General features: G+C 45.0%; 1 protein-coding gene across 8 annotated transcripts in view; it reads right to left on the bottom strand.

Annotated features, from left to right (window-relative positions):
- LOC146867898 (rho guanine nucleotide exchange factor 19-like) overlaps positions 1–25,392 on the bottom strand; it is a 212,394-nt gene that overhangs the window by 81,128 nt on the left and 105,874 nt on the right. For all 8 annotated transcript variants that reach the window (XM_085608604.1, XM_085608606.1, XM_085608608.1 and 5 more), the window contains one exon: positions 1,768–2,006. In XM_085608604.1, coding sequence (XP_085464730.1) covers positions 1,768–2,006 — 239 coding nt within the window. The remainder of the gene's footprint in view (positions 1–1,767; positions 2,007–25,392) is intronic.

Here is a 25,392-nt window from a genome sequence, read left to right as displayed (position 1 = left end):
AGCTCCTCCGCAAACTCTCCATTCAAGTCTAGGGGAGATTATACCTCTAGGGAACATTTTGCACCAGTGAGGAATTCTTTGGCACTACCCCACCCACCCCCCTGGAGCGTTTATTCTATATCAGATTATGACACAATGTGAGAACCCCCACCCGTGCTTCCCGCAGGAGCCCTCCATCATGGCCCCACTACATGCCCTCCTTCAACAAACTACCCCCACGCATGTGGTCTCATTGCTTTATTGCACCACCCAGCAAGACAGCACACACGCTCCCCCTCTGGATAGTTCCCGGTGGGAGGAAGAACTAGGCGCCCCCATAACTGACGAACAGTGGTCCTTTTGCTGCTGACAGAATGGTAAAATATCCGCCAATAGCAGACTGAGTATCATACACTACAAATATATTCATACTCTATTATACGCCTGCACGCTTACAGCGTCTACACCGCCGCGACTGACCGCTGTGACCAATGTGGCTGCGAGGGGGCAGATTTTAAGAACTTGGCTTGGGACTGTCGTCCCATATGGAGCTACTATGGAGCTACTGGATGGAAGTACTGATGGCCCTTGACCAAATGACTGGATTACACGTCCACGAGGACCCCCTAATAACACTTCTGGGCCACCCTGCGACCCTAGCTGCCTCAGTGCGGCGCTACACTTCCCTGGCACTCCTTCTCAGAAAGCGACGGATCGCCTGCAGATGGGTTAGGGGACGGGCTACCGAATTTACCAATTGGCTGCAGGACCTCCTATATTGTCAGGAACAATTGACCACGTATGCTGACCTACTGCCACCCTCCACCCGCGCGACATTTGGTCACCCCTTCAAGCATACCTCCTGGAACACTCTGCTGTGGAGAGCACTGAGCCACGCACCGAAGGGACTGGCGATAGCGCATGAATACTGCCTCTTAGACCCCTAAGTATAGGCCTGCTCAGAGGATGCGGCAACAGATAACTGCCCACTTGGGACTATGGTGGTCTCCCCTCATTAGACTAAAAGTGTATGTCACGATGATCGAATGGTCTACCTATGATGTCATTTTTCTGAAGTGGTATTGTTTATTTTTCTGCACTTTGTTTTAAATAACAAACTCAATAAAGAAATTTACAACAACAACAAAAATTTTGTCATTCGATTTTCACTAGTCTTCAAGAAACCTCGGCAAGCTTTATGGTGGTAGAAAGTATTTCTATTGAGTAATATTTTTAATGCTTTAAAAATCCATCCCATGGGAGGTATAAATACAAGAATAAAACTTTCAGTACTCGTATCCACAGCAAACACCGGTCAGTGCCTCCTAAATTGTCCAGCTTTAAAAGCCGGAAATTAGGCATGTTGGGGAATCCGCAGATCCAAAAAGACGACCTGAAAAGGAAGAGTTCCCTCAGTTTCTGCTAGTGATAGCCAGAGAACGCTACTTCAATCTGTGCTAGTCTCAAGGACATCAAAGTGAAACCTCAATCTGTTCCATCTGGCTCAAAGAGGGCCTCCATCAGCCTATGGTATTTTCACTTAGTACTAGGCCACCAGTAGTCTGTGGTAGTGTTAGGCAGAGAGGCATTCTCAGCGGGCATGTGTGGATCCCTCGTTCTCCGGTATGGTCAGGTACAAAGATCTGTCATCCCATCTACCATATTTTATATCCTCAATGTCATCACAGGCAGGTCTCTTATAAACATTCCCCTTGTGAGTATTCTATACCACATATCATGTATACAGACCCTTTCACATTTTCTCCTCCAAGTGCTTGCTCGCCTTACCTCTTGCAGTCTACATTCCTGGGGGGTGATGTGCTTCAGCAGCCCACTGTTCTTCACCTGCGGAATCTCCTGCCACAAGGAGAAGGAAGACTCCCGAGGAGACATCAGAGGAGGAGACAGGATCTGGTACGTCATCAGAACGGCCTTGGAGAGGTCCAAATTGGCGCCAGGCATGCCAGGCGCGCCAGGGCTTGGATCCGTTACAGTGCACTGTGACCAGTACTCCTGGTAAAGGGGTTCTGGTGAGGAGAACAGAAGTTAGGATCAATGAAAATATAACCAATCTCCGACCAATGACAGTTAGAACCAAGCAAATATTTGTGCCAAAATGCCATCTTCCTTCTTCAATGGCTTATTCTGCAAACCTCCTTCGTTAACTTCATTGACTTGTGTCATGTGCTTGCTTAATTGGTGCTGGTGGTGGCAGGTCGTGTACACTTGCACTTAATTTCCATTGTAAATCAGATAGCTGATCACTTTTACCGATGCGCTATGAAAATCACAAAGAATGTTCTCTCTAGCTCACAGAAAGTACCCGTAGTGGGAGATATGCTGCTGTAGAAGGGACCTATAAAATCACATACTTTTCTGTGCAGAAGAATGAATATGTAAATGAAAATGGTGCTTATCTACGCTGCTACAAGTTCCTTAGATAAATTAGTCTCCAAAAAGACTCATTTTTATTTGTTCCTATTATATATTTAAAGCTTGTGTACTCTAAATTAGGTCTAATGACCTTTAAATATAGTTGTTAATCAGCTATTTAGAAAAACCTTTGCAAAGACTATGTATTTTTTTTTTTAAGTTTTAGAATACATTTCCTCACAGCTTAACCACAATAAAAATTCTTTTGAAGCCAGTCCACATTGAAACAATGAGATGAAACTATTGATGTTAACTATTTAGCTCTTCCAAATATGCTATGCTGTGACTACAAATCCACACTATGTCTTTCATAGTTTTATGAGACTGGTTTCATATCTGCCAACACCTTAATGTCCATTTACTTCAGCCTCTTTCCTATGCAAGGACTTAAATTCAACAGCTCCTACTTCAGCAAAATGGCATTCAGAAGTGCCTGACTCTTGACTGTAATACAGGTTAGCACTCTAGTTGTTCAATAGAACTCTATGGAACAGTAGCAATAGTTGTTCAATAGAACTCTATGGAACAGTAGCAATAGAACACAGAGGAATCAACTGATACACAGTTTCTGCTGTTGAAATAACATGTTTCATTCAGCATGCCAAGCTTTCTCATATAGCTGAGGAGGATTTGAAAAGTTATAGAATATATGTTTTCATTTGAGCTTTCCCAAGCACTAAACATAATCTCTATAACAAAATGAATTCTAAATCAGGATCCAAGGCTTCAGATCATGCTTTTCCTTTGCTGGTTATTAATTGCATTTTCACGGCAGCAATACAAAATAAACTTTTACAGAAAACAACAACTCCCATCATTCTTGTTATGACATGACACCCATTTACACCAATCAGGCTGTCCCTGGTGCCATAAAACACCAACAAAATTTTGAAATCCTCTTTCTTTGCTGCTAAGCATTCGGATAACTAACTTGTGTTGATTTTTTCCTCCCTTCCTTTATAGTGCTATTTGTATCATTTTGCTCTGCTATATTAGGCCTGACTCGGCCAGCTACTACTAACGCTCCTGACGGAGGTGCCCAGGAGGCGTTAAGTGCTGAGCAGGACTGCAGTCTAGCAGCCAAGTCCCCTTTCTCACTCCCCTACGAGCGCAGAAGCAGCAACACGGGAAACCCAAAAGTAGAGAGCGACTTCTAATGAGTACACTTACCCTGCTTACTTGTGGAAGATTACCATCACTTCCCCCACACCCTGAACACACAGGCAAGTATAAACTACATCTACAGACTACACCTGAGGGAACAATTGTTACCTACCTGCCTCTTGTAAAGTAGCCAAACATCTGGGGCGCTACCCCCCCCCCCCCTTTTTTAGGGCTTGCGCCCTGTGTTGCACTGCGTAGCAGTGCTCGCGCAGGCGAGAGTCCTTCTGTCCGGGGTTCTGAAATGGACCCTGGAATTGTACACGCTCCTTGCGTGTGTTTTTACTTTTGTGGCCTGCTATTGGCCTTTGCCTGCGTGTTCGATTTTAAAATAGCACGCAATAGGCCAAAGGCGGGCGCATTGCTCCGCCCATGGCCTATTGGTGTCTATTACGCGCATTCGTGCCATATGGTTTCAATTATCGAGCCCAGACACCGGCGTGATAATTGAAACCATATGGCGCGCACACCACTCGCGGCTTTGTTTTCAAAAGCGATCGCTTACAGTTTTGCGATCGCTTTTTTTTTTCCGTATACAGTTTGATGCGAGTGATTCCATATTAGCAGCTTTAGAAAATGGAATCATTCATAAGATTTCAAAATGTATAGTGTGTAAATACAATTGTTGCACTGAGAGCTGCTGTCAGGTCTGCTTTTGGGGAAGGGACTGGGGAAGGGGCGGTGCTGTTTTTGTGACTGCCAAGCCAGGATTATGGGTTATTTGCGGCAAGTGTTGACAGCCCTTTAATTACTGTAGACAGCTCAGCTTGATGTCTTTTGTGTAACACGTGTCGCAGATCACAAGAGGCAGCATCTGAGCCAGGCACCGGATAAGAGACTGCCCGCTCCGAAGGACGTCTCCAAACTCTGCACAGTAGGATATTTTTTAATGATACCTCTATGAACCGGCATCAGACGTCTTTCATTAGTCTGTCCAAACCTGCCTTAGTGTGCCATCAATGCTGCGGCAGTTCTGGAGAAATGTGTCATGCGAGTGCTTTTGTGTGTGCATCTGTGCGTGTATGAGGGGGTGTGTGGTGACATGTGTGTGTGTGTGTGAGAGAGAGAGTCTGTGTTCACATTTGTGTGTGCTTGTGCATGTCTGTGCGTGTGATGGAGTGTGCATGAACTTGGGTGTTTTTGTACTAGAGCATGTGATTCTATGTGTGCTTGTGCGCGCAGATGTTTCTGTATGTGTGCTTATGTCTGTGCGTGTGATGGTGTGTGCATGTACTTGAGTGTTTTTCTTCTAGAGCATGGGATTGTATGTGTGCTTGTGCATGTTTCTGTATGCATGCTTGTGTGCGCGCTTCTGTTCGCGTATGAGCGTGTGTGCGCATATTTGTGTGTGCTTGTGCATGTCTGTGTGTGTGATGGTGTGTGTGTGTGCATGTACTTGTGTGTACGTCCTTGGGTGTTTTTGTTCTGGAGCATGTGATTGTATGTGTGCTTGTGTTTTTGGTAGTTTCTGTATGCGTGCTAGTGTGTGTGTGCGCGTATGAGAGCGTGAGTGCATTTGTGTGTCCTGCTTCCCTCCCGCCCCGGTCTAGCTCCTTGGGTCTGCCGTATTGCTTGCAAGCCGGTAGCCGCCTGCTGAAGCCCGCTTCCTGAGGTCCAGTGAACATCTGTTTTGGTTTGTGCCCTTATTCCCAGAGTGCATCTGTGCACTGTTCAGCCCGTAATTGACAACTTTTCTTTGCAATTCGTATTTGGCTTTGCTTTAGGCATTACTTTTGACTCCTTAATTTGGCTTTTTAGTTCTTTTGACATTGTTGTTTTTGTGACTTTTTACTACCACTACAGTAAAACAGTTGCATCAGTATTACAAAAAAATGTGCCAGAGTGCAACCATATAGAGAAACTTTCACAAAAGAGCGCTCACATACTTACTTTCATTTGCCTCCCGGTCACTGTACTGATTTTACTTTTCCTGCAAAATTTATGTTTTTCAATTTTGGAACGAGACACACTGAATTCCTGAGCACCGCTGCTCTACATTACTACTGTGTTGGTCACTATCAAAGGAAGGCTGCTGCCCCTTCTGCTCATGGTGGATGGTGATTGGCATTGAAAGTTCAGGCCTACAGGCATTTTTATCTTCATCACGGTGTGGGGGTATTTCTTACTGGCTATCTCCGTTAAAAGTCCACCCTTTCCTCCATAACAGAGTTGAAACCGTATGTATGCGTGCACAAGGTGATGGTTCTCCTGCAGGGTTTATTTTTTCATGGTGGACATCGCAGCCTGCACGTCACCTTTGAACTATTTTTACCTGTCGAGTTTCCTTTAGAGTAGATTTCTCTTGCAACCATTAACCAGGCACATTACTGCTGTTGTCTAAAAAGTTTCCCTGTGTTGAATTCGGGCTGAGACATCCACACCTTGACCTGTCCAAACAATAGGTCTTGCATTATTAAAGTTTGAGCTAATGGTGTTGCATTATTTAGCAATGCCAATAGCTCAAACTTTAATAATGCGAGACCTATTGCATTGCAAATGCTTGTTTTCAGAGCAGCATACCTCAGAAACCCCCGCTGTTCCCTCACTGAACCTCAATATCTCTCGCCTTAAATGACAGACACTTGCATCAGGAAGAGGTTCAAAAATAGGTGATTACAAACTAGTACCTCCTTGAAGACCGCCTTTTTAAAGCCCTTGACAAGGATGTCACCCACTCTGTAAACAAAGGCCTGGCTGTTGCCCTCCAGAACCTTCACATTTCAGTTGAGGAAGTACACTTCCAACGCCACCTTCTCTAAACCCTCCATGTCTCCCACAATCCTCCCTAAAAACAGGGGAGTAGAGTCCTTGGCCAAGTCACATGAATAGCTACATGCAGCCGCCACCATGAACCGGTTTTCACAGAGCCTCATCCCTGACCACGCAAATTCAGTGTTTGGACCCTCTTCTAGAGGCACGTTCCCTTCCACTTCGGACATGGCATCCACTCACTTCTCAACTTTTGCCAACTTGCATACCCCACATCTCCATGCCAAACGCTCAAAAATAACTACTACGGACCACCCAGAACTCCAATACTTATACGACGTAGACTCTTCTAACCCCTTGGACTTTGATCCCAACTACATTATCCACCCCCGCTCTTCCAACTGGTCCCCACTTCTTCCAATGTGCAACTGCGTACAACTACGCAAAAGCTCTGACCAAAATATCGGCAATCTACTGGGCTCTGCATGCCCCAGACCCAACATCCCTGACAAGGTAGCGGAAACTCTTGAAATGGACCCTGACCTGGCGACCTTCCTGAAGCAGTCCACGAAAGACCCAAAAAAGGGTACAGACATGTCATGGAAGGCCTGTCAAGACAAGGTACTCGACCTGGCAGGTTCCCCTCTGCAAAATTTTAGAAATGGCCGTTTAGGTGAAAGATGCTGGCACAATCATCCTTTAAAAGGTGTTCCACCTGCACCTTTTTGGCCAGGCTAGCCAATATAGAGCACGCACAGCTTTTTATAGATCAGGAAGTCTCTCAGTATCTGCAGAAGGAAGAAATATGGCATACCCTACACCCGACAGATTTCTGTAGCAACATTTTTGTGGTCACCAAAAAATTGGGGCGTTCCTGCTTGGTGATCAATTTAAAAACATTAAATGGCTGGATTCTATACCAACATTTCAAGATGGAGGGCATCTATCTTCTCATTGATCTAATCCAGAGTGCAGAGTGGATAGTGTGGCTAGATCTGAAAGATACTGATTTTCCTTCCCCACAGGAAATATCTCCAATTTTGCTACAACAGTCAATGGTACAGATACAAAGTTCTCTTTCAGGCTAGTGATGTCACTGACCATGTCATGAGTGATGTAATATGTGACGTCATCAGCAGTGCATTGCGGGCACGCGAGTTACAGTTAACTGAACTAACTATAACGGGGGAATTTCAATGGTTTTGTACGAGTTAAAAGTCCAGCTAACTAGAACGCCCCTGAAACCTATGGTTTTTTCAGTGAATTTCTAAGGTTTTTTAAATGCTAATTCCTAACTATAACGTGCCTGAAACCGATGGTTTTTTTCAGTGAAATTCAAAGGTTTTTTAAATGCTAATTTCTAACTATGCCTACAGAGATAGAACATGTGAAGAAGAAAAAACGCACAGAAAGAAAAAAAAGAAATGCAGAAAGAAGCAACAGAAGTCCTCAAAGACGAAGAAAAGTGCAGGAAGAAGGATAACGTGCAGAAAGAACAAACAGAAGAGCAGAAAGAAGCCTTGTTGCAAAATCATCCTGTACCCTCAACCTTTTCAGACGGATACTGGTGGTAATTGAGTCTGACTAACCAGTCCTAGAGCCAGTGCTATGTTAAAAGACACTCAGAATACAGTGAAAACACCTACATACACTAGGGAACACTATGCATTGGGGTCCCCCTGTGATCAGCATGACCTCCTCTGTAAGCCCCTAGTATATAATAGGGCAGGGGATTAAAACTACCTCTTAAAACGCGCCACAGGGCGTGTTTGCACACGTCACCTCAGGCCCCGTCCCCTCACTTCCCCACTGTATGAACACGCCCTGTGGCCATTTTAAGTTGGGAGATTAAGTCCCCTTGAATCCTGAGGGTCCCTAGGGTCCAACTAGCCCACTAGGTACCTCCAGTATGCGCCACAGAGCTGCGTTGCAGAGAGGTGTAAAAAGTGGCACGGCCTGGACCTCTCTGCAACGCAGCTCAGTGGCGCTTACTGGAAGCACCTGGTGGGCTAGTTAGCCCCCAGGGGCCCTCAGGATTGAGGGGGAATTATTTCCCCAACTTAAAACGCGCCATAGGGCGTGTTTGCACACGTCACCTCAGGCCCCGTCCCCTTCCTTCACCACTGTGTAAACGCACCCTGTGGCCATTCTAAGTTGAGAGATTAAGTCCCCTTGAATCCTAAGGGTCCCTAGGGTCAAACTAGCCCACTAGGTACCTCCAGTAAGCGCCACAGAGCTGTGTTGCATAGAGGTGTAAAAAGGGGCGTGGCCTCAGAACACCTGTCTGCAACGCAGCTCCCTGGCGCACACTGGAGATACCTGTTGGGCTAGTTGGCCCTCAGAGACCCTCAGTATTGAAGGGGAATTAATTCCCCAACTTACAACTGGCCAGGGGGCGCGTTTGCAGAGTGCTGCAAGGAGGGGGCATGGCCTCCAGCGCGATGCCGGTCTTTTTTTTTTTTTTTTTTTTTTTTAAGAAGGAGGGCTGTGTGGCCCCCCTTCTTTTTCTAATTTACTGGCCCTAGGGACCCCATCCCCCAGGGCCTGCACCCTAATTTTTTTTGTTGAAAAAAATTAATTTGGCCCTCCCAAGGCCTTAATCGGCCCCGGGGTCATGGCCTTTTTTTAATTTAAATTATTTAGGAGGGGCTGCGTTGCCCCCCTCCTCAGGCCACTTATGGCTCCGGGGACCCCATCCCCCGGGGCCGGCCTTTGTTTTTTATTATTTTAAAAATATATATATTTATAGAAACACCTAGGATATGCTGGACAAACCGTATGTACCTATCACCATGACGATTTGCGTGATATTCATTGAAAGGCGACTATGCATAGAATGAATCCACATGGAATGTATTTACACCGCTAGTGAAGCTCTGACGTGTCTGACGCCCTACCGTGCCTAATACCGGCGCCCCCGCCGGTGGGTACTCTCCAAGTACACACCCTTGTCGTTTATTTATACAAACATGGGTAGCTATTGACGGGCACATTTAATATACACGCACACCAAGCCATTCAAAGGGGATTTGACTAAAATTCGACCAAACTATGCAAGAAACCCCCCTCACGGTTAATAAAAAACACATCCACCGCCGGATGTGTAATACTTTTTATTTTACTCTCTGGAAAGGAGACGAACCTCACTTGAGAGTCACAGCGTGCTCCTGGCTGAGCCCAATGCTGTGTTACACCCACCAGTGCCCGCCGATTGCCTCACACCTCTGTGTTGTATTCCACCAGCTAGTGCGTATGCTATGACACTCTCTAGCCCATTTGCACTGTAACACCACCCCGTGAATATGTCATGCCACACTTGCCTTCGCACGGGTTATATTGCCCCATCTAACGTGCCTTCCTCGATGTGTATGTTATAACGCACAGCGCTATGCCATACATATTACAATCTGGGATCCATATCTTTGTCACAGTGCATTTGCAACGTTACACTCCCCAGCACATATTTTATATTACAACTTTAGAGACTAGTTAGGTTATACAACACTGCCCTGTGCATATTACACTCCAAGGCGCATATCGCATAGCACGCGCTAGTGCCTGTGCTATCTTGCGCTCTCCAATGAATCTGTCATTGTGCACAATGTATTGCATATTATATTTCACGCCCCGGTTCATCTTATATCACACTTTTTGGTGCATAGTTTATACCATATACTACATCTAGTTTTCATTTTCAATCATGCTCTCAGGACTATGTTCTATATAACACTGCGTCCACCTACCCTTTTCACGGGCATTACATTTTGCGATGGGGGTGGAGGGTCAGGGGGTGTTTCTGCCAAGTGAGCCCGGAGTCACAGTCACAAACGCCCTCTTCTTCCTGAATAAAGTGAGATTATGCTGCATACTTGTTCATATTTTAAGTAGTTTGCACAGACACACATTTTAAAAACAATAAAGTTCCTAATACCCACCTTCTCTGAACAGTTAGCTTGCTGCCCCATCCACCTCCTCCCTATCATCTGTTGTGTGAATCCATGGACTAGTCTCCTCCCTCCTGCCATGCATGGTTTGATGTGCTGCCACTGCCCTCCATTTAGCATGATGTACCAGTCCACTCCTCCTGCCCTCCATTGCCCAATTCTATGGCCCATCATTGACCTCCTGCTTAGCCTCTGTGCTTAGCTTGCTGCCCCTATTCTCCTTCCCCCTGCCCTCCGATGTCTTTGTGCATGCCCCTGCTCCATCCTTTTTGCCCACTATGTTCCATGGACCTGCTACTCCTATCTACTCTGAGTGTTCTGTTGAGCTGCCACTCCCCTCCCACCTGCCTAGCATTGTCAGATGACTAACATGTCCCTGCCACCTCCACCCTGCCTGTCCACATGCCATGCCATGCCCTATCCCCTTCCTCCTGTCCTCCATGGTCCATTTTGCTGCCACACCCTTCTGCCCTCCCTGATCTGTTGTGCTGCAACTGCTTCTCCTGCCTGCCCCGCGCGGTCTGTTGTGAGGCCCCTTCCCCTGAACTCTCTCGTCTGTGCCCAGGTCCTGACCCTCCCTTCAATCCTCCATGGTCCTTTGTCCATGCCCCTGCACCCTCCTCCTTGCACATCATAGCCATTGGGCTGCCACTAACCCTCCCGCTTGCCATACATGGTCTTCTGCGCTGCCATGGCCCCTCCCACCTTCCCTGTGTGGTCAGCTAGCTGCCCCTGACCCCCTCCCACCTTCCCTCCATGGTCTGTGTGTATGCCACCATAGTCTCATTGTTGCTCTCCATGGTGTGTCTTGTTTCTAGTGCCCATCCTGCCTGACCTCCATGGTCATCTTGCTGCTCCTGCCCTGCCACCTTGCCCCCAGCCCTCTGTTTCCATGTGCAGACCCCCTATTCCCTCCCTCCTGGCTTGTCTGTTCCATTGTAATGCCCCTGATCCGTCCCTCCTGCCCTTTATGGTCTGTTATGCTGCAGCTTTCTTTCCTGTCTGTCCATTATGGTCAGCTAGTTACCATTGCCTCTTTCCCATCTGTTCTCTGTTGTCCAAATACATGGTCCTGTCCCCTCCCTATTGCTTTCCATGGATTGTTGTGCTGCACTCCCGTCCCGCATGCGCTGTGTGGTGTATTGTGCTGCTGCAAACCCTGATGCCTGCCCTGTAGGGTCAGTTTGGTGCACCTCTCCATGTCCCTCCTGTCCTCTGTTATCAGAGTCCATGTCCCTAACCCAATTCCTCCTGCCTACCATGATTCAATGTACCATACTTGCAAACATTTTGAACTTGGTAAGAGGGAGATTTTGAAAAAAAACTGGGGTATTGATTTTCCCCTTTGAGTTACATTGAAAAAGAGGAGATTGTAGACAGGAGACAGATCAAATAAAAGCCCATTTGAGCTTAAAAACATTGGACGTTTCCTGGCAGAAACGGGTCTGTTGGCATGTATGGTTGTACTACCACTGCCTCTTCCTTCTGCCCACAATGGTCTATTATATTGCCACAGCCTCTCTTGCCAGTCCTGTATTGTTGGTTTGTTGCCCCTGCCCCCCTTCCCACTGCCCTCCATAGTCTGTTGTGCTGCCACTGCCCTTCCTGCCTGCCCAGTGTGGTCAAATTGTTGCCTCTGCACTCTCCTACCTGCCTTCAATTTTCAGAGTCCGTGCCCCTGGCCTCTGCCTCTCAACAGTATCCCAATAAACAACTAGATTGCTAACATTCTATATTTATTACAAAAGTGTGGAACGCCTGACGTCATCTTGATGTAATCAAAACTGTAATAGCTAGAGTATTTCCTTTAGAAATTACATATATGAGAGGGTCTTATTTGCATTAAAATTATCGTTAGTGCTCTAAAAAACTAAAATGAGGACATATTTTCTGAGTTTTCAAATAGCGACAAAGAACTTTTAAATTATTTGTAATATTTATGTTTTTTTATCCAGTTGACCACTTGATTAAATGTTGCACCTTGGCGAGAGGATGTGGTGTTACTTCCAGAGCTGCAGACTTTACAACTGGGGAACCAGGTTGGAGTTTCTGCTTCAGCTCAACATTCTGTGATTGTGGTCAAATCACTTAATCTCCCCATGTCTACAACCAAAATGAATTTGATCTTGTGTGATGTAAACAATGCTCATGTAAAGCATTCCAATACCTGACAAGTCTGCACTATATAAAACTGCAAATACACAAAAAGTGTTTTGCACACTTCTGTCATTGGGCTATACTTGGGCTACATCTGGGTGATATTTGGGCTACATTTGGGCTCTTTTGTCTCTGGTGGCCATCTTGGGAGATTTATTTGTTATGAAGTTTCCTAATTTCCTCATTTACTGCAGTCTCCTCAGTGGGAATACTTTCAGTTTTTTTATTTTGGTTCCATCAAGAAGGCATTCAGATGTGTCACACATTTGCCATAAATTCTGAATGTTAGCACTCTAGTTGCTCATTTAGATCACTGTAGTAAAACTACTGCTCATCAGGGAAGTATTCAAAGTGCATGTTTCAGTCTGCATGTCAGAATTTGTTTATGAAATAGAAGAGGATTTGAAAAGTCAAAATGTACCCTAATTTTTCTTTCTGCAGAACTAATCATAATTTCTATGGCAAAATGAACCCCCTCATTTTGTTCCTTTGTAAATTAAATGTTTTAAGAATTACCACTTTATTCCAACCAAGATGGCTTCAGGTGTGCCATACGTTTGTCATAAGTAGGAATGTTAGCGCTCTAGTTGTTCTTTAGAACACTCTGGGAAGCTGCAGTAGAACACAAAGGAATCAACTGACAGTCTCTGCCCTTGTTGGATGTACATGTTTTACTAAGACTGTCAGACTTGATTCTCACATGACTAAGCAAGATAATGTGAATTTACAGAAAATATGCTCTCAGTTAGCTTATAGATCACCTTCCAAACCTCTGTGGGAGAAGCATGAGAAAATAGTTTTCTCTCAAACATGATTCATGATATCACAGCAGAAGGCTTTTTCACATGGTAAAATCACCTTAGAACACACCACAATTCCTAAAATGAGTATCGTACCATCAAGAAATAATTTATAATGTAACTAAAGATTTAAAACCTTCTATTAACTGCAATGCTTTTTAATGAGGTGCTATCATGTATATTGGTCCCAAGATGGCTGCCAACATTTCTTGGATGAAGTGCTGACAGCCAATCAGATCTCACGATGAGGTGTGGTTAGGCTCCGCCCAGATATACATGTGATTTTACTTTTGATTTTCTCAGGAACTACTGAACGGATTTACACCATTTAAGAAAAAGGCACATGCCTGACCTGAGGACTACCGCTTTGCCAAATTTCAAGTAATTCTGTTCAGCCGTTCGGGCAGTACCTTCAACTAAAGGTCCTATGGAAAAATGCATGGGGAAAACGCGTTTTGGGACACCCCTTTTTTCTCAGCCCCCGCTTGACGAATCACCCCGAGACTTTCAGGGTAGGAGCTGAGCAGAGCGCCCCATTAGTTTTGAAAATTTCACGAAGATAAGTCAACCGGCGCCAAAGTTATTCAAAATAGAATTTTCAGATTTCCTATGGGAACTCGGTCCTAACTATAACTATCTACTGGCGACCGGCAGTAGAAATATATATATATATATATATATATATATATATATATATATATATATATATATATATATATATATATATATATATATACACACACACACACACACACATGTATACACACACAATATGCTTGGTTGACGTGAAGTAATTCATTCTGCTCCACTTGATGACTGGTAGCGCAAACATCACCTCAAATAGTAACTTCAATTTTTTTAATGCTTGTTCTGATTATGGCTAAGAAGAATTTGCACTTGTGCTAAAAGTATTTGCTCGCGTTAGTCCACATCGTTTCCACCAATCTAGAAAACAGGGCACAATAAGATGGACGCAAATGTTAATTGAACCAGTGTATTTTTTACCCAGTTTTTACAAAAGGCTCTAAATGAGCTCATTGTATTCCCATTGAGTTCATCCGTTTTTCTTTTTTTTCGCACACAAACTATTATTTTGCTTCTGAAATTCCATATTCAATTTGTTACCGGAATTCATGTTTCTCTCCTTCTTTCCTCTGGGAAGGGCCCGGCATTTATTTTCATGTAATAGATCCACTTGTGCCTTCCAGTGAACCAGGTGCCTGACTTTTTGGGTCATTTTCTTCTCTTTTTGCACATCTGAAATTTTCTGAGTATGGCATGAGGCACTAATGAATAATGATGGTGATGGGTGTATTCGAAACATCACTGAGAAAGTGCTGTGCTGGGCACTGTCAGCAGAGGCAGGAGGAGCTTGAGCTCTACAATAGGCAGTGGTGGCAACTAGCAGGGCCGGCGCTAGGCATGGGCTGTGTGGGCAGCTGCATGCCTACCAGCATGGGACCCGCACAATTGCAACACCCCACCAGTACTCATGTACCCCTGCCGATCAAACTGAAAGAACGGTGTCTCTTTGCAATTGGGCCCATGGGAGGGGTCCCTCTCCCTGGGCATCTAAGGGATGGTGTGGGAAGGCCTAGGGGAGGGTGACACCTCTCATGCTGCCCATTCAGAGACTCTGCAGGACGCCCATTGTCAGCACTTTAGCCCTCACAATGTTTAGCTCTCAGCCCCCAAGCAATTCTCACACCTTCAGTCCGAAATGGGCTGTAAAAGACGTGCTTGAGGGTGGCTGAGAGGAGGAGCTGCGGCCCAGGAGGAGTCTGCACATAGCAGCTTCCCGAGCCCAGAATATGTCCCTTATGTGAATTTCAGGGGCCTCGCACATTCCCTTTTGCCCAGAGCCCCAAAAATCCTAGAACTGGCCCTGGCACCCAGGTCCCAAGCACAGCGGTTGTGAAACTATAACAGGCAGCTGAGGCTAGCATGCGCCGAGGCTATCGCACGTGTTGCCCATAATGATGTGGATGGTGATGGTGTGGTGCGGACTTGGTCAGCAGAGGCAGGAGGGACCCAAGCTCTACTACAGGCAGAGGCCACAGGGACCAACAAGATCCATCAATGGCAGACAGACACACCTAGGTTGGTCGCCGCACTGTGGAGCAAAAGCTAAGGTACAGCCCGAGCATGAGTTGGAGCCATTATATTAGCAGCAGTGGTGGTGGGGGGATCTGGGGGGCATGGGCAGCCCATACTTTTTTACTTTTAGAAAAACAATTCCCCCGCTTTTTCAGAAAAGAGAACCGTCCCGGAGCTAACCAACTTTCTTGCCGGGAAGCCCGCTTGCCTGAAAGAAATGTAAATGTGCGCAACTGGTCAATCTGCAAATGTAAATGGTGCTTGTAAGCCGGCACTACCTTTAACTGATGGAATCAGTTGAAGCTTCCTGATGACACACACTTATTCTTTTTGAGAGGTGTTGTAAAGGAGGTACCATCTAAACTATGAAGTGCGTGCTTTTAAAAAACAGTGATCAAAAAAGTTGGATTACATACAGTCGGGTTTTACTAATATCTATATTTTGGAAGCAATTTTTTATCTTAAACCTTTTTTCGCATTTTGTAGCAGCCTTTCTTATACTGTGTGTAAGGCAAGTTTTAAATAATGACTAACAGTCACAAAGCTTTCTTTCACAGACTGGGACCTTACAGCCCTAAACATACACAAGTAACTATTCACCACTGCATTAGTCTGGGTTAATTTCTATGGCTCTCTGGTTACAGACAGACCTCTGCAGAGCATTAACTAATAGAGGTTTCATAATGTGCGATAATGCATTTCCCACTGATTAAGATAACTTGCATATAATTTTTACATAAGCTGTGTTTTATTTTATGGGTACATACCTGAAGGGGAAAGACTGAAAAACGTTACAGAATATTTCGTTTTTTTGCCGTGCCTTTGACCACGCCCACTCACCCCACTTTCATTGCGTGCAGCATTACAGTTCCAAATACTTTTTTTCATGTACTTTGACCACTGGATAGCAGACACAGAGGCATTAGCAAGCATGCAAACAAACGCCACAGATCTCTCCCAGGCTGTGCTATCATCAGACACAAGGTCATCTCAGGTATCCTCAGGCAATGTGACACCAATGTGCACTATTCTAGTAGCCTGGTCTGATCCCAGGCTACTAGAATACCAGGCTTCGGGACTACTAAGTATGTCACCGTTCGGACTGATGGCAGCCAGTATGATGGCAAGATTCAGACACTTCTTAGGATTACCCCAAGCACAGAGAGTACCGAGTTAATCGGCCACTGTCTGCCACCAGGGAACCCGAGTTGAGTACCAGCCACAAACCTCCCACGCCCTGCCTGCCCCCACTGCTCTTGCTGCCTGCTCCCCCTGCCATTTACAGTCGCCCCATCACCTATGGGTACCTTGTGCCTGCCACTCCTCTTCCTTCGATATCCCTACCACGAAACCTATGCCATTCACCTTCTGTCATCCTCTGCACTGCTTCTGAATTCACATTCTGTTGCGCCCGCTGTTCACATATTTCTGGCTATGGACCTACCTCATAACGGCCGACACTTCTCTCATCCTCTGCCCCTCTGGTCACCCTCTACCTTGCCACTTCACTACTGATTTGTGCACCCACCAATCCATGTCTGCTCTACCCCTTCACTCACACGGTCTTCACCACGCCCTGTGCCCCTCTATACATCCTCTGCCTCTCCACTCATCCTGTGTCTTGTACTAGGGCTGATTACCACCACGAAGGGCACTGAAGCACTTGCCTACATGGGCAGTAAGCAATGCCAAGCATAACAGAGCTCACACAGCTCAGATAACCACGCTGGGTGATCAGGACAATACAACCCAAAGCCTTGTAGGGTGCCTTTAATGTTTATTACTTGCTGTCTTATTGTGTCCAGTCAGATAAATCACAAGAACTTTGTTCTGCGTGCGGACGCGCGCAGAAGCAAGGTATTTGCTCTCTGGCAACTCGCTTTTAATTGCTTTTAATGATCAGTTTGTATCGATGAGAATTGCAATATCCTTTTTAACTAAAGTGCCTCTACGCTGTGATGCTGGTGTGATTTTTGCTGCTACGCTTTATTTCTTTTAACCACCTTGCTACTAGCTTTTACAAATATTCTGTTACACTGGGACTGATTCACAGAACTAATCTGAGATAAAATCCTAAACTTACTACTTTGAGTATTCACAGAAGGCATTTAGTAGTAGTAAAGTTAGGGCTCCTAACTTTATCACTACTAAAAGCCTTCTGTTAATACCAAAAGTAGTGAAGTTAGGATTTTATCTCAGTTTAGTAGTAGTAAAGTTAAGAGTCCTAACTTTACTGCTACTAAATGCCTTCTGTGAATACCAAAAGTAGTAAGTTTAGGATTTTATCTCGGATTAGTTCTGTGAATCGGCCCCAAGGTCTTTACCTGTATCACTCCCTGAAGTCTTCCTGCGACCATTCGGCACCTTCTGCCCCGCTCCCCGGTCCACCACGGGCTGGCCAGATTGTTGTGGAGGGTGCTGGTGGTAGTGAGGCTCCTCTTCCGGCCTACGACGGGGTAGAGTTAAACACTTAGCGTTCGCTACCCTTAGTCTATTTAATCTACATGTCATTCCCGACGTGCAGCGGACGTGCGCAGAAGCAAGGTACTTGCTCTCTGGCAACTCGCTTTTAATGATCAGTTTGTATCGATGAGAATTGCAATATCCTTTTTAACTAAGGTGCCTCTACGCTGTGATGCTGGTGTGATTTTTGCTGCTACGCTTTATTTCTCTTTAACCACCTCGCTCATAGCTTTTACAAATATTCTGTTGTTACACTGTCTTTACCTGTATCACTCCCTTAAGTCTTCCCGCGACTATTAGGTGCCTTTTGCCCCACTCCCTGGTCCACCACGGGCTTGCCCGATTGTTGTGGAGGGTGCTGGTGGTAGTGAGGCTCCCCTTCCGGCCTACGTCAGGGGTAGAGTTAAACGGTTAGCGTTCTAGCGTTCGCTACCCTTGGTCTATTTAATTTACAGGTCACTCCCGACATGCAGTGGGCGCGCCACCAGCGCACCAACGGCAAGCCCGTCTGCATCCGTTCCGCAGCCTGCGCCAGCCATGCTGCCTCTGGACCCCTCGAACGTCCCATACAGTGCTCCAGAGTTCAACTTCTCAACTTCCGGGATAGGAGCTGTAAGCCATCGGTCATCCCTGACCTCTCCGGGCCCCTCTCCCACTTCAAGTGCAAATCCTGTACTTTTATTTTTCCTACTGATCCCCCGCTACCCCTCTCGTCACAACCTACTTCCCCTAACAGCTCAAATGGGAATGCCACGCAGTCCCCTGTCATTAAAGCATGTCTACTTAATTGTAGATCCCTTCCCCACCACTCTAATGACATATGGCTTTCCCTGGCGATACAGTCCTTGGAATTAATGTTCCTGATCGAAACATGGGTCAGGGACTACTCCTCTCCCGACAGTACCTTAGCCATTCCTAATGGCAGTTTGCAGGGGTGAACAGGGCTGGCAATAGAGTGGGAGGTGGAGTCGCAGTGGTCCTCCGCTCTAGTTGGGAAATACCATTCAGGAAACTTAATATTGGACCCTTAGAAGCCTTGTATTTCAACATTTTGACGGCACCAAACATTGTGGTGGGCGGTATTTTAATCTATAGACCCCTAACTCTCCTCCCCATCACATTTTAGAATTAGACTTATCGCTTAAGCATACCCATTTTCTAATTCTTGGAGGCTTTAACTTGCACACAGATGACATACACTGTACCAAAGCTCGTCAGCTTACAGAGACTTTGGTGGGTCTTAATTTGACTCTGCTGGTTACTGGCCCTACACATCGGACCGGACATACGTTAGACTTACTTTTCACCAATAACCCCTATATTACTACCACCTCCCCTTTACCTCTCACCTGGCCTGCCCATTTCCTTATCCCTTCCAACATAGCACGACCTCTCCAGTCCCCTAGTCAACTTGGACTATAGAAGGAAATGGTATAAAATTACAAATGCTTCCATGGCCCCTGCGCTCTCTCTCACCCCTCTGCAGTTGTCTGGAGACCATGTGTCTGATTCACATAACTTTAACTACTGCCTTTCCTCTGCCTTAGACACGGTTGCCCCCCTTAAACTCAAATCTTTAAGACATAAACCTTCAGCTCCATGATTTACCCCAGAGCTGCGTGCGAAGAAAAAACGCTACAAGAAACTACAGCGCAGCTGGAGATCATCGTATGATCTCTTGGCTAAATCAGTCTACAAAGCCATTCTAAAAACTTTCCATGAAGTTATGCGCTCCTCAATGAGAGAGTACTTTAGGAATAAACTTCACATGGCTAGTAACTCACCAAAAACCCTTTTTAAAATTGTTAACGATTTTATTAAACCTTCTGCTATCTCGAGTGCAGTTTCCCACTCTCAAGACCTATGTAATGGGTTATCTGAGTTTTTCCATGTTAAATTTGAGATATTTACTAGACGTTCACTCCACCCCCCCACTCCCATGTCCCTGATAACATAGTGACTAACTGTGATGCCATGACCTATTTCCTTCCCATCTCTTCTGATTCTTCACTTCAGAAATTACAAGCTTGTAAATCTGGTTCCCCTCAGGATCCCTGCCCAGCTCCTGAGCATTTTGGCTCCTCTCATTAATCCTCCGTTAAATACGATCTGGAACTCCTCTCTGTCCACTGGTATTTTTCTTACTAATTGGAAACAGGCTCTTCTAGTGCCTATCTTGATAAACAATGATGCAGACCCTGTGGTCTATAAAAACTATAGCCCCATCTCCCCCCTTCCAGCTCCAGCCAAAATCCTGGAAAAATGTGTCCAGGAACAACTTTCTAGCTATCTGGAATCTCAACATCACTTCCACGATTCCCAGTCCCGGTTCAGATCCAGTTATAGTACCGAGACCGCCCTGCTAGAGGTTACGCAGACCATCCGGCAATTTGTGGATGCAGGCAAAGCAGCCATGCTGGTGCTTTTGGACCTGTCCGCAGCATTGGATACGGTCTCTCATTCCATCCTTCTTGAGAGACTTGCCAACCTTGGGATCCAGGGCATTCCGCTGTCCTTGACTCGGTCTTACCTTAGCTGTCGGACCCAACAAGTATCACTCCACCCTTTTTATCTCTGATGAGGAACCACTGAGTTGCGGGGTTCCCCAGGGCTCGGCACTTACCCCTCTCTGTTTTAGGTCTCGCGTGTGGCAGCGCATGCGTTGCATGCGTGGTCTCAGCGAGACTTAAAGTAATTTATATATTGGCTTCACCTCCGTGTAATTTCTCCTGCCCCTCGTGATTGGTTTAAGTTTAGCATTGCTGTTGTTTTCTTGATTTCTGTTGGCTGTTGGCCCTATTGTCACTTCCGTGTAGTCCCGAGGCAGCGGCGCCTAACTACAGTTTTCTTCCGCTTCTGCTCGCACTTAATTGCCTGCAGTGTGCCATCTGGTTGGGGGGAGGGGTGCCTACTCTCCCTCGTTCCGGCCGCTTGTCTTTGCAGCCTACTGTTTCTTTGTATCAGAAGATACTTCACTTCCATTCAGCCTGCCTTAGATTCTTACCTCGTGGATGCGGGTTTCATTTCACTTTGTCCTACCTTTTAACTTATATTGGGCAAACTGCAGGTTTGTTCTTTGCTTCCTGCCGCAATTACATATTCACTGCTGAAGCCACACAGGAGGCTGCTCAGAGGATTTACAGTGCAAAACCTCTTGTATTATTCAAAATAGCCAGCTATTTACATTGCAAATGCAAATTTTTATTTCATTTCAAAGTATGCCAGTATTAGCATAAACAAAGAAATTATTTTCACGAAGAAAAGGGTGCAGTACCACAGGCTGTCCCTAGGTGTCCCTGGTCCTGCACCCTTTCCTTCGTGAAAGACATTTCTTTGCGTACTGGTGGCATACTTTGAAATGGAAACCAGCTATTGACATTGCAAATGCTAATTTTTATTTCATTTCAAAGTATGCCAGGATTAGCATAAACAAAGAAATTATTTTCAGAAAGAAAAGGGTGCCATACCACAGGCTGTTACTAGGTGTCCCTGGTCCTGCACCCTTCCTTCGTGAAAGAAATATCTTTGTGTATTATGCTACTGCTGGCATAATTTGAAACGGAAACAAGCATTTGCAATGCAAAAGGTCTCGCAATTACCCTAGTTTGAGCTATTGGCATTGTAAATCACAATGCCTTTTATTTATGTTGTGGTTTTTGAAACATAAATTAAACACAATGCCATTTACAATACCAATAGCTTAAACTTGCATAAATGCGAGACCTATTGCATTGCAAATGCTTGTTAACGTCTACCTTTCCCCTCTAGCGGCGCTGGTTGAATCTCATGGGGTGAGAGTAATCTTGTATGCCGATGACACAATTCGTGTTTTCATTTGAAGACCACCCGGAAGCTGCATTCACTAATTTCAGACAATGCCTGTGTAGTATCTCTTCTTGGATGTCACTTAACACCCTGAAGCTCAACTCGGATAAAACAGAGGTTCTCTTTTTTTAATCAAACCTGCCCTCCCCCCTCATTACTGTGGTGGCCCTCTGAACTGTAACCCCTTCCCAAGCCTGTGGACTCAGCAAGGACCCTCGGCTTTCGATTTGACAGAAACTTGTCCTGTAAATCTCCAATTAGTCAAGTATCCTCTTCCTGTTTTGGTAAACTTCACATGCTTCGCACATTTCTGCATTTCCTCCCCCTGGAGTCACGTAAAACCATTGTACATGCCTTGATTACCTCCCATGTTGACTAGGTTAACCTCCCATGTTGACTATGTTAATAGTCTCTATCTTGGAGCAAATGCCTTCCTGACCAGACGCCGCAGATCATCCAAAACGCGGCGGCCAGGATGATATGTAAAATCCCTCATCGCCATTCGATCACCCCCCATCTTAGGAAGCTCCATTGGCTACCAGTGATCAGGCGCTTCCAGTTTAAGGCTCTCATACTGACCTTCCGAGCTTTCCAAGGACGTGGCCCTGCCTATCTTCAAGCTCGCCTTAAACACTCCCAACATAGTCGGGACCTGAGATCTAATCACCTTCAGGCTTCTGACGACCTCCCCCTCCCCCCCCCCCCCCCCCCCCCCCCGCTTCCAACATTCTACAATGGGTGGGACAGCCTTTGCAGGGATTACTGACAAAGTGTGGAATGGCTTTCCTCTCTCTCTCTCTCTCTTCGTGCGATTGAATCAGAAGAAGTTTTTCGACGTGCTTTGAAGACCTGTTTTTTCTCCAGCCTTTAGACATTTGCTGGCCCTTCTACTGCCGTCTGCCAGAGCGCCGGGACACCCCCGATGGGGGTAGCTGTCGCGCTATATAAACTTTTAAATAAATAAACTTGTATCCCCTCAGTAGATTTCATTTGTAAAGGTATATCCATAAATAAAGAAAACTAAGGTGCTCACTGCATTATTATCTCAAAGTCTGTTAGAAGTTCTCTGGTTATACTGAATAAGCAGCTACCTGTCATTATCATCTGAAATCTCTTTATTGATGTCATAACTACGATTTCACAATAGATTTATTAACATTCTTGCTTTCTCATATTTGCTTGAAAATGCTCCATTTGCTCACTCTTTTTTAAAACATGTCCTGTCCTAGGTTGAACCCCCATTACCCCCCCCCCCCTCCTCCAGCTACTTTCATCACATTCAGGCTCACTCACCACGCTCGCTCGCCACTGGGCACTTATCCCACCTTTTACGCATCACCACTTTCAGATGTCACTGCATAATTGACCAAAAAGACAGGTTTGCCCTCATTGATTTTTAATCAGTTGGTTTCGTATGTGCGTTAACACCTCCTTGTTCATTAACTTCATCCCACTCCACAGGCAAGGCTTTAAATTCAATAACTCCTATTCGGGCACCACGGCCTTCATGTGTGCCTAATATTGGTCATGATTTTATAAAGTCAGCATTCTAGTTATTCATTAAACCCTGTTGGGTGAAGTTCAGTAAAATACTGTGTAACCAACTGGCAGGTAGCTGCTGCTGTTGGAAATACATGTTCCAATTTGCAGAGGAGACTCACATGGGGGAGAAAGATATTTCTGTGTATTTGAAAATGTATGCTCATTCAGCTTCTGAAGTGCACACCATGTATTTAATGAGACAATCATAGACGAAAATAGGTGCAAGGTAAGTACACCACCAAAGGTACGGTCCGTACGGAAGCTAACCAGGGTGGCTCTACTGACCAATGAATATCGCAGATTCAAAATGAACGCCTTCACACGGTTACGTACTTGGTCAACAACTGTTTGTTATTGGCTTCTCGTGTATCATGCGAAACACCACTCTGTTTTTTTTACTGCTCATACTCATTTCTTACCCCATTTCTGTAATGCTTTCTTATTGAAAATGCTCAATAAAATGTTAATAAATAATTTAAATAAATATCACTTAATTCTGTAATATAATTATGTTTATTTAATTGAGACACTGAGAAATGTTGAAAAATATATATATTTTTTCTAAAGTCTACCATTTTTTTCCATGACATTTGTTCATCTTGTGCTCTGGCTCTAGGAACTAAGCCAGACTCCTAGCTCGAATTTTACCAAGGCTGGCCATGTTCTGTCGCTCCTACCTACTCAGAAATGTAGTGTCTCCTACAATCTTCACTCATGCTATTGCCATTTCGATTATCATTTGACATCCTATGCAAAGTTTCCATTGGAATGGGTTTATTTTACATCACAAAAGTACACTGAATCATCAAACATCCAATTCCTTCTCTCATACATGCTTTTTTTGTTTTGGTGCTCCCGTTTTTTCAATGTTTTTTTCAGAACTTTTGTGCGAGCCAGACTTCAAAATCATGAAGTGCTGTCCAGATAAAAAGAGCCTAACTCCCATTGGCTGTGGGCCAGTTACAGCTTCAATACATCTAGATAAGGAGTCTCCAAACTTTTGTATAATAAAAGCTTCTTGTGTTCAATGAAAATCATTGTGTGCTACCAATATTGTTAGTGTTGTGACAGTGACCACATTAGACATGATTACATGAGGTGACCACTGTGTGTAAAATTATTAGCAGTGATCACCTCAGTGCATCAGACAGGTTGCCAGCTGTAACTTAAAAAAAGCCATGTCAATGGTGAATGGCTCTACCTGGGAAATTCAACCAACCACAGGTGCAATGCCCCTGGCACGAAAGTAAATATAATAGTAATGCGTCTCTCCACATGATTTGTCACTCAAAAATCAACTTTAAATATATTTTGAAAATCCAGCCACTTTTCTCTAAATATCAGCTCTCGAGTTCTGAAAATACACTCATTCTGGCTTGAATGCACAATGTTGGCATACATACACGAATTCAACCAAGAAAAAGCTTCTTAGTAGAATGGGATGGGCCAGTGCTTAATTTGAGCCAGTGGTTTCCAGTGCTCAGCATCGGCACTTAATCATGGCGCATTACATGAGCACCAGTTAAGGACACTTGTTTACAGGGAGATTGAAGGGATTTTCCCAGAATCATAATATGTTGAGCCAACGCCAAGACTCAAACCTGGTTCCCCAGCTCTGAAGTCGGAAGCTCTGGCCATAACGCCACATCCTCTCCCCACTTTCATGGTTCTGTTTTAGGCGGTGCCAACAGGAGAAATGGGCTGGTGCAGCTGCCTCCTGACGAGAGCCCCAGCACTTATTTTACTTTTACAAATTAACCACTGGGATGGACACAGGATTGGTACTTGCAGGTAGCTGGTCTGGAGAGCTAACAGTAGCTCACAAGTTATTCACTGGAGAAGCCAGATTCTAGATTAAAAAAAAAGCTTTGCTACGTGGTGAGGATTGGGGAGTCTGACGAAGATAGCAGTGTGGGTAGATAATATTTTCCAAACTATACTAACAACTAAATGGTGTGTTTTCTTTAATTACAAATAAATTACGGAAGAGAGAAAAACAGTGATTTTCTTTCTGCATTTATTCATAAAAAGGGTCAGAAATAGAAGAAAGGCTTAAAGACTGAAAGAAGTGGGTGTCTCAAAGGCTGTAGCCTGCCCAAAAGGGCTGATACCAGCCTACAGTGCAACCCGCGAAAACAGATGTAAAACAAGCATTTGCAATACAATAGATCTCGCATTTACGAGAGTTTGAGCTACTGGCATTGTAAATGACAATGCCTTTTATTTATGTGTTGTTTTTAAAGCATATAAATAACTATAAATAAAAGGCAATATCATTTACA

The sequence above is a fragment of the Triturus cristatus genome, chromosome 1_2, assembly GCF_964204655.1.
Source record: "Triturus cristatus chromosome 1_2, aTriCri1.1, whole genome shotgun sequence".
Classification (NCBI taxonomy): Eukaryota; Metazoa; Chordata; class Amphibia; order Caudata; family Salamandridae; genus Triturus; species Triturus cristatus.
Note: the sequence above shows the minus strand (reverse complement) of the source record. Positions and strands in the feature narration are given on the sequence as shown.